The sequence below is a fragment of the Aethalodelphis obliquidens genome, unplaced genomic scaffold (assembly GCF_003676395.1).
Source record: "Aethalodelphis obliquidens isolate GAN/ISIS:26980383/991018 unplaced genomic scaffold, ASM367639v1 scaffold39, whole genome shotgun sequence".
In the NCBI taxonomy this organism is placed as follows: domain Eukaryota; kingdom Metazoa; phylum Chordata; class Mammalia; order Artiodactyla; family Delphinidae; genus Aethalodelphis; species Aethalodelphis obliquidens.
Window position 1 is genome coordinate 11,602,669 of NW_020837983.1, and position 17,514 is coordinate 11,620,182.

Sequence of the window (17,514 nt, forward strand, 5' to 3'; positions counted from 1 at the left end):
GGCTGCAATGTGCCCAGTGATAACAGCCTGGCATCGTCAGCACCGGGATAGGGGTTCACTCTGGGAGAGCCAGGGCTTAGCAGTCACCCCAGTCCTAAGGCATACAATCCCCTCTTACCCTTAGACTTTCACAATGTGATGAGGTCACCAAACGCTAATCTCACTTTAGGAAGGCTGCCAACTCGAGTGTCTGAGCCCCTGTATCTCTGAGGGTCAGTGGCACATTAACACCCAGGGCAGCAAATGCCCAGGACCTACCTCAGCCCTGGACATGTGGTCATCATTCAAGTGTAGAGAAATCTATTTGCAATGAATATACCATTGGTTAGACCCTTGGCGTGGACATCTTTTCACTCTGCAACAATCTTTCTACTTTAGGTGGATCTGACTGATACGCTACTGCCTTGGAAAATACAGGGCTCAATTTTCTTTTGTTTCTTCAGCCACCTTAAAAAAAACAAAACAAAACAGAAAGTTTCAGGGAAGTGAACGCATACTCCTGACAAAGATAAGAGAGGCCTGCGTGAAGCATCTCCATTTCTTCCAAAGGGAGCTCTCGTGACCTCCCCCTGCCTCGACTGAGAAAGCAGGCAGATTCTTCCCCACCTGGCCTATGCCTGCCCCGCCCCCCCATGCCTGAACTAGGCTGTCAGGGGGTCCAGAGCTGGGTTGGGACAGTACCCTGAAAATAGGAGCCTCAGGCTTGCAAATGTGCTGGAAATTAACAGGCTCACCTCCAACAGGTGTGCGAGTGAAGAGGCTCCTGATCAGGTTGGAGGGTCCCAGCCACCTCCTTACCATCACTGCCGTGAGTGACGTGGCATTACGCATGCTCAGTTCTCACGGGCCTCAGGGCCACTGCTGGTCTATAGAGAGAAGCTGTGAGGTACAAAAAGACTCCCCTCCAGGCCAACTCAGCTCCTACACGAGGTCTGGTTGGCCCATGAGACACCTACCGTAGCTGACATTCATCCTTTTCCTACGTTCATGGCCTCTGTGCTGGAGGCAAGGCCAAGGACAGCAGCAACAAGCACCTTGATCTGAATTGGCTTTGAGGCCATGGGCTCTGTATCATGTCAGTTTTCCTACAGACTCTTCTCCAGCCTGAGAGGCCCTGAGAGGGGAGAGGGGCATGTTAATTTCCCACTGAAGAGGAACTTGCCTCAGTTTCTCCTTCTGGTGCACCTAATGTTGAGACTAGAATTTATAGCTCCAGTTGTGAGGAAGGAGAGGAGGTAAGAAAGTGAAGGCCATGAGGGGAAAGTTAGCCCACATGTAGACCAAGGATGCTTCCGGACACGGCTTGGGGTCCAGCAGACCCTCTCATACCCGCTTTCACAAACCCTGCTTCCTTGTGCCTGGAGAGCAGAAACCACACCCAGGAGGTGGCCAGCACAGCATCTGGGCCCTCACTCGGGCACAGATTCAGCTGGAGCAGCAGTTTAGGCATGGAAACCTCATGTCCCAGACCATCATATTAAATCAGCAACATTCTTGAATGCCAAGCTAGAGTAACACAAAAGTCACCAGATATAGGACCCACTCCATGGGGAGGGATTCATAAATTACTAAATTCACTTGTGGAAAGTGCCCCCAGGGCATATCAATGGGATGGGACTGCGCCCTCAACACCCCTTCCCCACCCTAAACAAGGATATGAACAGTCGACCACTCTATCATCCTTCACGTCGTAAGCCACTTTATTCCAGTCCCTTGAACATCACAGGCTGGCCTGATTTCAGACAGAACAGACTCCATTTCCAGAGGTCCCTCAACACAGCAATGACAATGAACAGCCCAGCACAGGAGTGACATAAGCTTTTAGGCATTCAGCCTTCTGGGTGCTGTCAAGTCCCTTGGCCACACTCGAGTGCATTGGATCAGACATACAAAGGTCTTCCTGGGAAGGAGGAGAATGAGAAAACAACCCTCAAGAAAATACAGACAGGGTCAATGGCAGGCAAGGACGAGGACTAGTTTCCGCTTTGTTTTCTTAACAGCTGGAGACACACTCCCCTGCATCTCACTCCAGCTCTAGGTTCTGGGGAACGGAGTGCGTCTGGCTCAGTAAGATGTCATGACTGAGGACAGAGCCCAGGCGGGCTTTCCCCAACATTAACTGACTCCGCCATCTAAGGAGAACTAAAGGAGGAATTAGGTCTTCAATCAAGAGCGGGAGAAAGTGGGAGGCAGCTCCTGAACATCACCTACAGAGGTGCCGGGTCCCCTTGCCACTGTGCACGCCGCGTCTTAGGTTAATTCCCTAGTTTTCAAAACCAGATTTTACCACTTGGCCAACGGAGGGACTCAGCAAGTCTCACAGTATAGAACCACTATAAAAAAAACTGACACGCAGAGGAAGATGAAGATTATTTTACTGAGTCCAGGTCTCAAAATTTCACCCTGCCAAGTTGGTTCGTTTTGGTCAACCATACAAATTCAGATTTTTACTGTCAGTTTAAATGGAATCGCGTAATACTCAGGAATCTAGAGGTTAGAAATGGGCTCAGCATCATTTTCCTCATGGTTATAAGTTTATCTTTCTGTGGTTCATGGTCTACAGGAAGTAGCTTGGCCGCAGCCAAGGAGACCTCTCTGCCTTCTCTTGGGGCAGGGTCTCCCCGTCTACATCCTTGAGTGTTTGGACTTCCCCATACCTACTGCTTGTGAAAATATGACTTACCTGTGACCAGCAACTTGTACTCTTACCTTTCAATTCAAATTAGGATGTATGAGGTCATCAGACCAAACTGCAACTCAAATTTGTACTGTCACTTCTGTAAATAGAAATTTGCATTCAGAGAACACGATGATGCAAGATACTTTCGGATTCCCAAGGGTGGGCCTTGGAAATCACAGACACACTTGCCTATGCCTTCTTCAGGATGAACCAGGTGATGCCCAGCCTCTAACCTCTGACTCTTTTCAGGGCCGCTAGAGGCATGGAAAAGTCAACATTCCAGCTATGGCTTCCTAACCATCCATGTGGATTAAAGCACTGGGAAGTCCCGAGAATTTATGCTATTTGGGGTGGGGGTGGGAACAGCTACAGAATATTATCTGCTCAGAAAAGCACCGCACCTCTGATCCAGGACTGTCAACGGGCTGCTGGGCTGGGTGGGCAAACCCACATCTCTAATAAATATGAACCTTCTGGTGCTCCAGTTGACACATCCCACTCAAACTTGCCCCACTTCTCTTGCCTAGGCACTACCACTGGAAAAGCATTCAAAATTAAGGTTGGGCCCTGGTCATGGTTACTTTGTACTTTTCTGGAATATATAAAATATACCTGTTGATTGGTGCATTTGTGCAAAGACGGATATGACTTTAAAATAAGACATAGACATTCATTATAGCTGGCTTACTTCACAACAAGCTACTAAAAACAGTCTCCTGTAATAAGATTGTATTAGTGCTCACTAAACATGCATTTCATTTAAACAAGGCAAAACACTTAATTTCGTCTGTAATACCCAGTATTTTATATACAGCGATCTTTTTTTTTTTTTTTTAAACTACAATAGGCAACAAGATGGGTCTGGCTTTGAAATATAAATTACCATTTGTGTTTAATTTCCAGAGAAACTCATCTTGGCTCAACTCGTGTAAACCTGGGAAGAAATAGCTGAGCCATCTTTTTCCTCTCCTCTATGAATTTACCTTGAAATGTTCACAGCTTAGAAACTAAAGCCTGCTGGGGAAGAGGATGGGGTGGGCCTCCAGGCGGGAATCCCCCAGGCCCCTTTAATAGCCTGGCCCTGGAGGATTCCTGGTCCCTGGGCAATCGAGCATCTGGTGCCACCACCCCTAGGGCATGTGTCACTCCAGACCCAGGTGGGGAATTTTGTTTTCCAAACAGGGCCCTTAAGCTTGCAATAGAATCACTGGACTGGATTGTTTTCTCTTCTCTTCTCTTGCCTCCCCCAGTCTTCGGTTTTAGAACACAGACTTTCAAATCAAAGGGAAAGTAATAATAATAACGATGAAAAATCGTCAGAACAATGAACACCACAAAGTCTGTGCACGGCAGCACTGTTCATGCTCTCCACAAGCGCGGGGGGCTCTAGACATTCCCATGAAGCGTCCACGACAAAAGAAGCTGCAGGCGGCACGGAGGGAGGTGCATCCGACCACACGAGGAACAGCATCACCGTCAATATTGTTTGGCAAAAAAAAAAATTTTTTTGTTAAAAAGTAAACTTCAAAGGGAACACAAGCAGCTCTACAGTTGGTGGGGCTTCCGGCTCAGAAGTGGCCGGCGCTGCTGGGGTCGCACTGCAGGAGGCGCACTATGGACGGGTCGCTCTTGGCCCCTCGGATGAACTCTTCCAGGGAGAGTTTTCCTAGAAAGCAAGAGGACCGGTGAGTGGCGGCTGGCGGCCGCCGCACAGACGTAGGCTTCCCGCTGCACCTTGGGGCTGGCGGCGGCGGCGGCCCACCTCTTCCCGGGGTCTCACACCTGCCGTGAGGCCCACCTTCCGTCTCTCCGAGCCGAGACCCCGGGGCTCGTTGAGCATCGCACAGCGCAGCACGCGGCCTCCTGAGAGCTCTGTGTGCACGGCCCTGGGCTGCGGGGCTGCTGGGTGGCCGTGACGTGGGCCCTGCCCTCGTGGCCCCTCCAGCTGCAGGCGCCCCGGAGGGACTCGGTGTCTGTGGATCAGATGGCGCCTTTCAGAGACTGAGCTGGGCTCCTGCAGCGCCAAGGCCGTCCCCACGGGCTCACTGGGCCCTCTGGGCTCCTCAGGGTCACTTGGCTACACCTACGTTTGCATGTGGGCAGAGGGGCCCGAAGAGACATCTGGGGAGAGGGCCCCTTCTTTGGGCCAAGGTGTGAGGACGGCTGCCCTTCCATCCAGGCGAGGGCTGTGTGCTCCGAGAAGCAGAGAGGTGCCGCGGGGTCCCTCCCGTCAATCAGGGCACTTTCCTCCTACCTCAATGGGCTGGACGGGGGAGACTGGCTGCCTGGGATTCCACTCCTCCTCGATGTCTTTCTCCTTCTTGCCCAAGCTAGAGTATGTATCAAATTCCCTTTGGGAAGTTTCCTCGGTCATATTGTTGGTGGGGAGGCAAAGCTTCCCCCGCTTTCTTGTTGCGGCAGGGTAAACCCTGCATTCAGCGTATGTGTCCGCTCCCTCGGGCTAACTACCCGTGTGCTCCCGGATTGGCTTCCCAGCTAACCTGCTGGGGGCCCAGACTTTTCTCTTCAAGTCAGCCGCCAGGGGTTAGATGCAAAGAGCTTCTCCAAGAGGAAGCTAACAGCGGGAGGGTCTAGATGAGGACTTTGCTCCGGTGTGGCGTCCCGCCTTGGGGTCCAGAAGCCCTGAGCCAAAGCACCAAGTCTCCTGGTTGGGTGGAGCCTGACCCCCTGCAGACTGAAAGCCCCTCCCAGTACGGCTCCCACTCCGCCCCCCCCCACCCCCGCCCTTTTTTTTTTTTTAAACCCAAGGCTTTCCCTTAGGAAAGCACAGGGCTTTTAGCAACGAGATGCATTTGGGGAATGCTGACCCCGTCAGGGCTCTGTGACCCCATTGTGGCCGAGTCCCAGAGCACAGGGTCTCATTTCTCGCAGTGAGCGTTCGATCCTGCAGTGTTTGGGTCTTCTCCCATCTTTCAGCCCTATTCTGAAGAGGAGGCTGGGCCTCGGGCAGCAGACAAGCCCACCTGTGCTCCCCTGGAGCATCAGCAAAATGTGCAGTTTAATGTCAGCGAGTTTACTATTCTATTAAAAGAATCCCATGTGTTTAGTCTTTGCAAAACAAACTATTCGCTGTGAATCAAGGCACATAGAGAAACAGGATGTAACGGCACCTTTGTGGAGAAACAAAGCAAACAGATTGGCCTGTACCCTGCAAACCTGGATTCTCAGGCAGCTGGTGCCCCAGAGGGCATAGGGATAGAAACTGAGGCTCGCTCTGCGACAAAGCCTTCCGTCGGGGGTATATGACTGCATTTGCTCATCATTGACAAGAACTGCTGGGGATGCCCAGCAGAACAGGCAAGCTGGAAATAAAAGCAAGAGCTATAGATGACTCAGGGCTTATTATGGACCAAGCTCTGTGTTAGCACTTTAAACTCAGATATTACATCTAACTAGGGTTGCCAGATTTAGCAAATAAAATACAGGATGCCCAGCTAACTTTCAGTTTCAAATAAACAACATTTTTTTAAGTATGTCCCAAATATTGAATAGGGCATACTTATATTGAAAAGTCATTTGTTATTTGTCCAAAAATTAAATTTAATTGTGCCTCCTGTATTCTGTCTGGCAATCCAACATCTAAAATCCACTGTTCTTGAGTGTGAAATCCATCTCTCCTTTCATTTTGGTTTGCTCTGCATCCCCTTGTTGGATTTGAATTGTGGGCGGCTCCCTCAGGGTGGAATCTGCTGGCCACCTCACCCGCCAACAGCTGAGGGGTCCCACTTGGCTCCAGGAAACCCAACACCTTGGAGCATGCACACGAAACCCCAACAAAGCCCCCTGGGCAGGCTGGGGTGAAAGCTACTAGGGTCTGGGTGCATAACAAGCCCCTCCCCACTTTCTGATTCGCTGGCCTGCAGGATCCAGCCTCCATCTTCCCCCTACAGGGAGAAAGCAGGATAAGCCACTTTCACAAAGGGCCTCGAGCCAGGTCCTTATGGCCAATATCTTGACCTCTAGTGGAATTTCCCTGCCCGGACACCCCAGCCCCTCCAGCAGCCCCGCCTCTGAGCAAAGCAAAGCAAAGCAAAGCAGCCATGGCCTCCTACCGTCTCTATTGGTGTCCATCTGGCGGAAGATCTTTTCTGTCCTCTTCTCTGGGGTCGACTCATCTTCAGGCATTTTCATTACAGAGGAGACCATCTTATAGATTGCCTGGGGACAGAAGCAACATGGCGTGAGACAGAAACATGGTTTGTTTTCGCACACAATGGCCCTATTACTAAACCTCCCAAATACAGGGTTGAAGGGAATGCCTCCCATCACACAGCGACCCAGCTCTGCTCCTGACCATCTGTTGTCGTAGAAGAGAGACGTGCAGTTGCTGGTGAGAGCAGCCAGGCCAGCAGAGCTTGTCCAGCGGCAAGAACCTTCAGGAGCGACAACTGGCAGGAAGATCCACTAGGCCCCCCGTGTCTCTAACTTATGTGCTTATGAATCCCCTGGGAATCTTGTGAAAACGCAGCAGCTGATTGAGTAGGGTGGGCTGGGGAGATGGGGGGCTTGAGAGTCTGCATTTCTAATGAGGTGCCTGTGTGCTGCTGCTGCTGTTCTGAGGTCCCTGCTCTCAGGCTGTAGGTGACATTCCTCAGGCCAGAGACAGGTCAGGGTCTACTGTGGTCTCTCCCTGGGTCCCTCAAGGGTGACAAACACTGATGGTCTGTAAGGGCCTGCCCTCCTCTTCTCCTGGGCAGACATTACCAATCCATCCCAGTGCTCTTTCTCCTTGGATGTGGCAATCGTCTCACATTCCTTCTCAGCAAGCTGCCAGGTATCCCCGGGATGGGAACAATCTGCCATCCAAGTTTTGGAAGAAATAAGTATAAAGTCTCAGCTTGAGATCAGCTGGGTACATCAGAAATCTGATGGGCAAAAGAGGGTTCTACTGAAAAGGTTCTGTGAACAGTACTGAAACTATCTCCCCTACCGTGGACCCCCCATGGTACCCAGTAAGCGCCTGGAAGGCCTCAGCGGTCAAATGTTGTTTTTATTTTGGAAGCATAATGTAAAGTCATTGTTTTTATCCCCAGACCATGGTTCTGGTACTCAGATTCACTTGGGGAAAATTAGCCCTGGGAAGGAGTTTTAGAAAAAGTAGATTTTGCCAGAGGGTGGGCGGAGGAATCTGGAAAGTTCTGGAACTTGGGATGTAGTGGAAGGAGAGAAAGGAAGGCAGCTGAAGGAAAGTAGTCTCCAAAGGGGAAATGTGGAAACAAAAAGGGTTGCAAAAAGAGATAAAGGCTTAACTTCTCCACTTTACAGTCTCGTTCAGGATCAACTCTGCCTCAAGTTCCTAAAATATTCTGGAGAAATGGGGGTAAATATTATAATCTCCGTTGATAAAATAGGAGTGAAAAATGGAGTCACCCAGTGTGTTGACTCTTGGGCTGATCCCACCCCATTAGGGACCCCTCAGGCCAGGCTCCCCAAGTCTGACTTGAACCCACCCAGAGTCCTCGCTGACCTGGAGCTGCCTCCACGGTGATTCTGTCTGGGAGGAAGGGCAAACTGGGAGTCATGGCTCTGTCTGGGATGATGGGTGTCACTGGGGTAAGTAAGCTTGGCCACAGTCAGCTGTCCCAAGAGACGTTCACTGAAGTGTGCTCCAGAGGCGAGAGGTGAGCCATACTCTGTCTTCCTCCTGGATCCCTATTACTGTCCCCTCCAGCCCAGGACTACACTACCATCTGTGCTGGGGTTATAGCGCCATGCGCCAAGCCGCTGGGGACACCTGACTCCTTGGGGGAGCTAGAAAAGGCCAGAGAGTTAGAGACTTTTTTACAAATGGGAAACAGAGGTGCTGAACTTCCAGGGCCATGTGAGTATTTAGTAACAAAAGTGGAAAGCAGGACACTCTCCATACCACCATGTTTTGAGGTCCAGCGCCCTCTCCTCAGCTTTCTCTGCTCCGACACGGAAGCTTTTCTGTAACTCTTGACTCAAAGAGGAATCGGCGGCACCAACTGATGAACACACACACACACACCCCCCTCACACGGATTTCAGACTTACACAGTCTAAATATTTTGTGAATTCACAAGCCCAGGAATCTTAGAACAACAACAAAACAGTATCTAGATATCAGCGCCCCACTAAATCACAAGTACACCTCTTTAAAGGTTTAAGAGCTGGTACATTTCAGGAGTTGTAGAGGTGATGTGGGAGGGGCATTTATGGACAAATAATAAGTTTACTTTGGCTAGAAGTCTTAAGGATGCTGTGTAATCAACCTTCTTTGGGGCTGCGTTGCTCCTTCCCCAAATCTGTTCTGGCCTCGGTAAGGTCCCATGGTAGCAAGTAAAACCCACTGGTCTGGAACACTCCTTGGAACTCTCAGCCTCTAAGAGTTGAGGTTCATGAAATTCTCCTTCTTGGGATTCTGAAGGAAGTCAACTGTGTAATAATCTAGGGATTATTCTCTTAATACTCTGGTTGAACAAATGAACGAAAGACCAAGCAAACAGATGAATGTGTTTGAAAACAAGGCGCTTACACCCAACAGAAAGTCTTCAGGCGTTTAGTCTTTAGCTGTTAGACTAAAGGAACAGGGCTGGGGCAGAGAAATGAGGATAGGTTAGTTCAAAACAACAACAACAAAACACCCATAAATAAAAACAAAACAAAAATGAAGAAAGTCAGGATCCCCTTATATGAGGATATTTGCAAACGAGGCTTCTGGAATTGGGCAAGAGATGTAATGTCTGAGTGTACTGAGGGGTTGAGGAGGAAGTGCGAGCACCTTTAAGATGCTCACGTTTCCAGATGGCTCTTTCATAGCACTCAGACTAGACTGTTTTTGTTGATTTGTTTTTTTTGTTTTTTTTTTTTTGCGGTACGCAGGCCTCTCAATGTTGTGGCCTCTCCCGTTGCGGAGCACAGGCTCCGGACGCGCAGGCTCAGCGGCTATGGCTCACGGGCCCAGCCGTTCCGTGGCATGTGGGATCCTCCCGGACCGGGGCACGAACCCGTGTCTCCTGCATCGGCAGGTGGACTCTCAACCCCTGCGCCACCAGGGAAGCCCCATTTGTTTGTTTTTAATGTGCATCAGCTCACAGAAAGGGATTAGTGGATTATTTACAAAAACAGGTCTATGAACGTGGGTGGTACTAGAGCAGTGAGCAAAGAGATGAGGTGACAAGCCCCAGGGGTCCCAATGTAAGTGGGTGACAGCCCTGCAAAACCTCAGTGGGGAATCACCTGTCCCTTTGCCCCTCTCTCATGGCCTCAGCAAGCCAGCACTGATTGTATTAGACCTGGGACTCCACAGCGCAGGGAGAGAAAAGACACAACTCCAGACAGCAATCTGAAACAAATCGTGTCTTTTATTAACCCCAGTTCCCCACACCCCTCCCCCTAATTTAATGGGATTAAACCATGGAGAGGCCAGGCTACTTCCCTACTTTATTTTTAGCAATGTCAATGAGAGGCCCAGCAGGGACATCCTGTTTTTAATTAAACTTGAAGAGCCCTATTCTTGTCTCTGGGTAAATACAACCGCTATGGGATACCCAGGAACCCAGCTCTGGTTCTGCCCTAGGCAGGCTTAGGACAGCACCACCTGCGGCCAGGGGAATTACCAGCTTCCTCTTGACATATATATATATATATATGTGATTTTTCTTTTTCCCTCTGAATGAACCACCTCTCGGAATGTTGGAAAGGAAGGGCTCATGTCTGAACTGATAAACGTTGTGGGATTAACTAAGGGCAGGCACAATTCCAAGAGCTAAAGTTCACCAGACTGGCTTTTCATCAGAAGATGCAGGGTCTTCCAACAGGACACCCAAGGCCCCATGACAACCCACCAAGGGTAAAAGAAGTTAAGCAGTATAGGTTGTTCTTAGATTATCGATAAAGAAAAGCATCCTGCTTAGAAGGATATTACATACCAGGAAAGGAGGGTAGAGAGAGGCCATGAGAATCTTTCTTGGAAATACTCTTAAAATGGGGTCAATATCTATGTATCTAGAACAGCGTAAGCGCTTTCCTGTTTAGAGCTAGAAGAATACAGTAAGTCAGTAAACCCATAATGTTCTCCCAAAGTGCTGTAGATGCGTTCACAGGCAGGGAGAGGATGGGGGGAGAATAAGGGCCCTACCCCTTTTTCAACCAAAGCAGCTCCGTTCTTATATTAGTTTTCACAGAAGATTTTACTTGAAACTCATTATTGCCCAGGCCCCTGCCCCCACTCATGTTTGTTTGTTTCTTGGTAAACAGTCCTACCACCCACCATCCTGTAATCAAGTCAAAGACATCTTTAATACGGCTCTAACCACCCGTCTCCACGTGCAGGCAGTCAACTAGACCTATCAAATCTGCCTCCTTCATATTTTTCTAAATTTATCATTCTTGCCCATTCCTCAGCCACTGTCTTGTTTCAGGTGAGTGGTGGTACCCATCATTTTTAGATATGGGCAGTTACTATTTATTTCATTCTTATATAAAGTGCTGTGCAAAGGTTGCTTCCAACAGCCCCTTCCAAAGATCCCGTTCACTCTCCTAAAAAGACATTCTGGAGCTGCTGTGGCTTAGGACTTCACATTTTAGGGGGCAATACTGAGTTTGTTTTTGGAATGTTTGACTGTGAGGTACCAGTGCAATGTCTTATGGAGGTGTCCATTAACAGCTGGACATAGCAGAGGTGAAGATCTGGAGGTACTCTGTTTCTTCATCCATAAAATGGGGCTAGTAAGGTTATTGTGAGGATTAAATGAGAAAATGCACATGTACCAGGTTGACTAGTGTCCTGCAAAAGTTCATGTTCACCCAGAACCTGTGAATGTGACCTTATTTGGAAATAGGGTCTTTGCGGATGTCATCAAGTTAAAATGAGATCATACTGGATTTGGGCAGGCCCTAATCCAATGATGTGTTCGTATAAGAAGAAGGAAATTTGGACACAGTCACACAGGGAAAATGTCACATGATGATAGGAGAGATGTGGGCCCAAAACACCAAGGATCGCCAGCCACCACCAGAAGCTAAGAGACAGGCATGGAGCAGATCCCCCCAGGAGTCTCTGGAAGGAACCAGCCTTGCCCACACCTTGACTTTGGACTTCTGGCCTCTGGAACTGTGATAGAATAAATTTTTGTTGTTTGAAACTCCCCAGTTTATGGTAATTTGTTACAGCAACCCTAGGAAACTAATACAGTGTGGAAAATACTTAACACTATGCCTGGCCCATACAAGCACTGAGAAGATGACTTCCCAGAACTAATGAAAGGAAAAGAAGGCTGAGGCTGGACCTCTGCTTGGGAATATCCTTGTTTAGGAAACAGGAGAAGGAAGAATAGTCCACAAAGTAGACGGAGGGCACAGCCGAGTGGGGGGCCTTTGGGTAGCAGGCACTCACTTGTGTTGCTAGATGCCTAACTTCAACTCTTAAACTATAATGTGGCTTGTCACGATAAGATTAATCCCCTGATAAAAAAGGGATAAGCCAAACACAACTGATAAACAAACACTAAGGTTAGTTCTTAGAGAAAGTCACTAACCTGTGCAACTGCTTTAAAGAATTTTCTCCAGGAGAGAAATCCAAGTTGCATTCTGGAGTAACATCTGTGGTCCACACTCATAACTGAGAATTAGGCAAGGGTCTGCAGCTGAATTCCCAGGGGCCATATCAAGACGGACTAGAAGCTTTCGCCACAACACCATCCACCCCCTGCCTTTTTTTTCACCATCAGAAGAGCACAGTATTTCAGGTCTCCAAGGCACATATCACAAGTGACATAGTGTCTACGACACCAATTTAGAAAGATCTTTGGGAGAAAAAAATGCCACTCAGGAAGTGGTTTTAGAAAGAATGTAACCAAGTCTTTCTGGTCCTGATTTTGATCCGTCATGGCACAAATACTCACAAGCTGGTTGTCTGAACTGGTCACAGTTGGTGCTCTTGAGACCAGGTCAGATTAATTTGTGAGTCTGTCTGGTGTTTGTGGACGGCAAACCTTTGCACGGCTAACACCATAGTCTCCCTTCCTCTTCATCTGGTTGCTGTATGGATACATATGCCTTATTCTGATGAGTGAATCAGGAAAAAAAATTCCCATATTGCTAAAAGAAACAAACAAAAAAATGAAGTCTTCTGTGATGCGCTGCCAGCATAAGCCCAACCTCCTTCCTTTAGTTTTCATTCATTCAAAGGGTGTGAAAATGTAGACTGAGGGTGTTATGAAGTTTACTCTGCCTTATCAAAAGTGCTAATTAACCTTGAATCACAACTAGGAGGGAGAGTCTGATTCTAAGACAACACGTATTTGAACACCAACTACTTTAAAGCAATCATTACCATCCAAGGAATGAATATGCTAACTAGAAATTATTGCAACCTGGTCATTAAAGTGAGTTCACTGAGAAGTGCTAAAGGCAACACCGTGTTAGCCTATATATTCCTTTCGGAAAGTCTCTAGCAGGACTTGAGAACAAGTCCAGACCGGCTGTGCCCCGAAAGTCCTGCATGAAGTGCACCTATGGGCTCAGGGCAACAGCTCGGAGTTGGGGAATTCCTGGTGCCAACAACATTCTCTCCTGGAAAGGTGATCTTTCTGTTACTTAAATCCCGTAAGCATCAGAGCAGCCCAGAAGTTTTAGCTTATTCCCAGCTGGGATGGTGTTTGGTAGGAAACACAACAGCTGAAGAAGCCTGGGAACTCCTAAAGTCATCTGCACAAGAATATCTCTTCTGTGAGTTCCACCAATTGGAGGGTTAGCTGGGTTACCTCCCTTTGTTTTGTGAACACACATTTATACGACTAGGTAAACTTAACTTAAAACTTAATGGGAAGACTCTGGGAGGGCTCACACCAAGGAGTACTTCCCAGAACTTCTGCTGCCAGTGTCTGAAACAGAGCCACCCCCCGCCTCTGCAGGACACCCTCCAACATTAGCAGACATTGAGGAGCTGCCAGGGTTCCTATTGAATTTCCTGAACACAGTGGGCCAGCCAGTGGCCGTGGGGTCCAGAGTGGTGCACGAGGAGAGGGGATTAAGAGCGCTGCTTAAAGGAGCTCCAGAGACGGGGGCGAGCCGCGGCGATCAGCAAGGACCCCAGAGACGGGCATGAGATGCTAAGGCTGCTGCTGCCACCACCAAGAAGCCTGTGTGCGAGCACAGGTCACTATCCACACCTCCCTTCCGGGAAGCCCGCCACTGCCAGGGTCCCGGGGTCCAGGGACAACTTCCCCAGAAGAACGCACGGGAAACCTCAGGCCTCTGCCGCTGCAGGCTCGCCCCGCACTCCATGCCCCTCCCTCCCCCCTGGCCTGAGTGAGCCAGAGCCCACGAATCAGCGGCTCCTTTAACCCTGTCCTGTCTGAGCGAAGAACAGACGCCCTCTGGCGACGTACACGCAGAGGCGGGGCCAAATCCAAAGCTGAGCCCCTGGGAGCTGTGCGAACAAAGAAGAGAAAGGTAAATCTCTCCCAGCAGCCTCAGAAGCAGCGGATTAAACATCCACAATCAACCTGATGTACCCTGCATCTGTGGAATACATGAATAGACAACGAATCATCCCAAATTGTGGAGGTGGACTTTGAGAGGAAGATTTATTATTTTTTCCCCTTTTCCTCTTTTTGTGATTTGAGCCGTGTGGATGAAAGGCTCTTGGTGCTGCAGCCAGGAGTTAGTGCTGTGCCTCTGAGGTGGGAGAGCCAACTTCAGGACACTGGTCCACAAGAGACCTCCCAGCTCCACGTAATATCAAATGGCGAAAATCTCCCAGAGATCTCCATCTCAACACCAACACCCAGCTGCACTCAATGACCAGCAAGCTACAGTGCTGGACACCCTATGCCAAACAACAAGCAAGACAGGAACACAACCCCACCCATTAGCAGAGAGGCTGCCTAAAATCATCATAAGGCCACAGACACCCCAAAACACACCACCAGACGTGGACCTGCCCACCAGAAAGACAAGATCCAGCCTCCTCCACCAGAACACAGACACTAGTCCCCTCCACCAGGAAGCCTACACAACCCACTGAACCAACTTTAGCCACTGGGGACAGACACCAAAAACAACGGGAACTACGAACCTGCAGCCTGCAAAAAGGAGACCCCAAACACAGTAAGTTAAACAAAATGAGAAGACAGAAAAACACACAGCAGATGAAGGAGCAAGGTAAAAACCCAGCAGACCTAACAAATGAAGAGGAAATAGTCAGTCTACCTGAAAAAGAATTCAGAATAATGATAGTAAAGATGATCCAAAATCTTGGAAATAGAATGGAGAAAATACAAGAAACGTTTAACAAGGACCTAGAACTACAGATGAAACAAACAAAGATGAACAACACAACAAATGAAATTAAAAATACTCTAGAGGGATCAATAGCAGAATAACTGAGGCAGAAGAACGGATAAGTGACCTGGAAGATAAAATAGTAGAAATAACTACTGCAGAGCAGAATAAAGAAAAAAGAATGAAAAGAACTGAGGACAGTCTCAGAGGCCTCTGGGACATTAAACACACCAACATTCGAATTATAGGGGTTCCAGAAGAATAAGAGAAAAAGAAAGGGACTGAGAAAATATTTGAAGAGATTATAGTTGAAAACTTCTCTAATATTGGAAAGGAAATAGTTAATAAAGTCCAGGAAGCACAGAGAGTCCCATACAGGATAAATCCAAGGAGAAACACGCCAAGACACATATTAATTAAACTGTCAAAAATTAAATACAAAGAAAACATATTAAAAGCAGCAAGGGAAAAACAACAAATAACACACAAGGGAATCCCCATAAGGTTAACAGCCGATCTCTCAGCAGAAACTCTGCAAGCCAGAAGGGACTGGCAGGACATATTTAAAGTGATGAAGGAGAAAAACCTACAACCAAGATTACTCTACCCAGCAAGGATCTCATTCAGATTTGATGGAGAAATTAAAACCTTTACAGACAAGCAAAAGCTGAGAGAGTTCAGCACCACCAAACCAGCTTTACAACAAATACTAAAGGAACTTCTCTAGGCAAGAAACACAAGACAAGGAAAAGACCTACAATAACAAATCCAAAACAATTAAGAAAATGGGAATAGGAACATACATATCGATAAGTACCTTAAATGTAAATGGATTAAGTGCTCCCACCAAAAGACACAGACTGGCTGAATGGATACAAAAACAAGACCCATATATATGCTGTCTACAAGAGACCCACTTCAGACCTAGGTACACATACAGACTGAAAGTGAGGGGATGGAAAAAGATATTCCATGCAAATGGAAATCAGAAGAAGCTGGAGTAGCAATTCTCATATCAGACAAAATAGACTTTAAAATAAAGACTATTACAAGAGACAAAGAAGGAAACTACATAATGATCAAGGGATCGATCCAAGAAGATATAACAATTGTAAACATTTATGCACCCAACATAGGAGCACCTCAATACATAAGGCAAATACTAACAGCCATAAAAGGGGAAATCGACAGTAACACATTCATAGTAGGGGACTTTAACACCCCACTTTCACCAATGGACAGATCATCCAAAATGAAAATAAATAAGGAAACACGAGCTTTAAATGATACATTAAACAAGATGGACTTAATTGATATTTATAGGACATTCCATCCAAAAACAACAGGATACACATTTTTCTCTAGTGCTCATGGAACATTCTCCAGGATAGATCATATCTTGGGTCACAAATCAAGCCTTGGTAAATTTAAGAAAATTGAAATTGTATCAAGTATCTTTTCCAACCACAACGCTATGAGACTAGATATCAATTACAGGAAAAGATCTGTAAAAAATACAAACACATGGAGGCTAAACAATACACTACTTAATAACGAAGTGATCACTGAAGAAATCAAAAAGGAAATCAAAAAATACCTAGAAACAAATGACAATGGAGACATGACGACCCAAAATCTATGCGATGCAGCAAAAGCAATTCTAAGAGGGAAGTTTATAGCAATACAATCCTACCTTAAGAAACAGGAAACATCTCGAATAAATTACCTAACCTTGCACCTAAAGCAGTTAGAGAAAGAAGAACAAAACAACCCCACAGTTAGCAGAAGGAAAGAAATCACAAAGATCAGATCAGAAATAAATGAAAAAGAAATAAAGGAAATGATAGCAAAGATCAATAAAACTAAAAGCTAGTTCTTTAAGAAGATAAAAAAAATTGATAAAACCATTAGCCAGACTCATCAAGAAGAAAAGGGAGAAAACTCAAATCAATAGAATTAGAAATGAAAAAGGAAAAGTAACAACTGACACTGCAGAAATACAAAAGATCATAAGAGATTACTACAAGCAACTCTATGCCAATAAAATGGACAACCTGGAAGAAATGGACAAATTCTTAGAAATGCGCAACCTGGCAAGACTGAATCAGGAAGAAATAGAAAATATGAACAGACCAACCACAAGCACTGAAATTGAAACTGTGATTAAAAATCTTCCAACAAACAAAAGCCCAGGACCAGATGGCTTCACAGGCGAATTCTATCAACCATTTAGAGAAGAGCTAACACCTATCCTTCTCAAACTCTTCCAAAATATAGCAGAGGGAGGAACACTCCCAAACTCATTCTACGAGGCCACCATCACCATGATACCAAAGCCAGACAAGGATGTCACAAAGAAAGAAAACTACAGGCCAATATCACTGATGAACATAGATGCAAAAATCCTCAACAAAATACTAGCAAACAGAATCCAACAGCACATTAAAAGGATCATACACCATGATCAAGTGGGGTTTATTCCAGGAATGCAAGGATTCTTCAATATATGCAAATCAATCAACGTAATACACCATATTAACAAACTGAAGGAGAAAAACCGTATG

The 17,514-nt window shown here is 47.0% G+C and overlaps 1 protein-coding gene across 4 annotated transcripts in view; it reads right to left on the minus strand.

The window, feature by feature from the left end:
- Window positions 1–3,396: 3,396 nt before the first annotated feature.
- Window positions 3,397–17,514, minus strand: part of NCALD (neurocalcin delta) — a 294,261-nt gene continuing 280,143 nt past the window's right edge. For all 4 annotated transcript variants that reach the window (XM_027131541.1, XM_027131542.1, XM_027131544.1 and 1 more), the window contains 2 exons: window positions 6,754–6,859; window positions 3,397–4,346 (listed from right to left, as the gene is read on the minus strand). In XM_027131541.1, coding sequence (XP_026987342.1) covers window positions 4,249–4,346; window positions 6,754–6,859 — 204 coding nt within the window. In that variant the 3' untranslated portion in view covers window positions 3,397–4,248. The remainder of the gene's footprint in view (window positions 4,347–6,753; window positions 6,860–17,514) is intronic.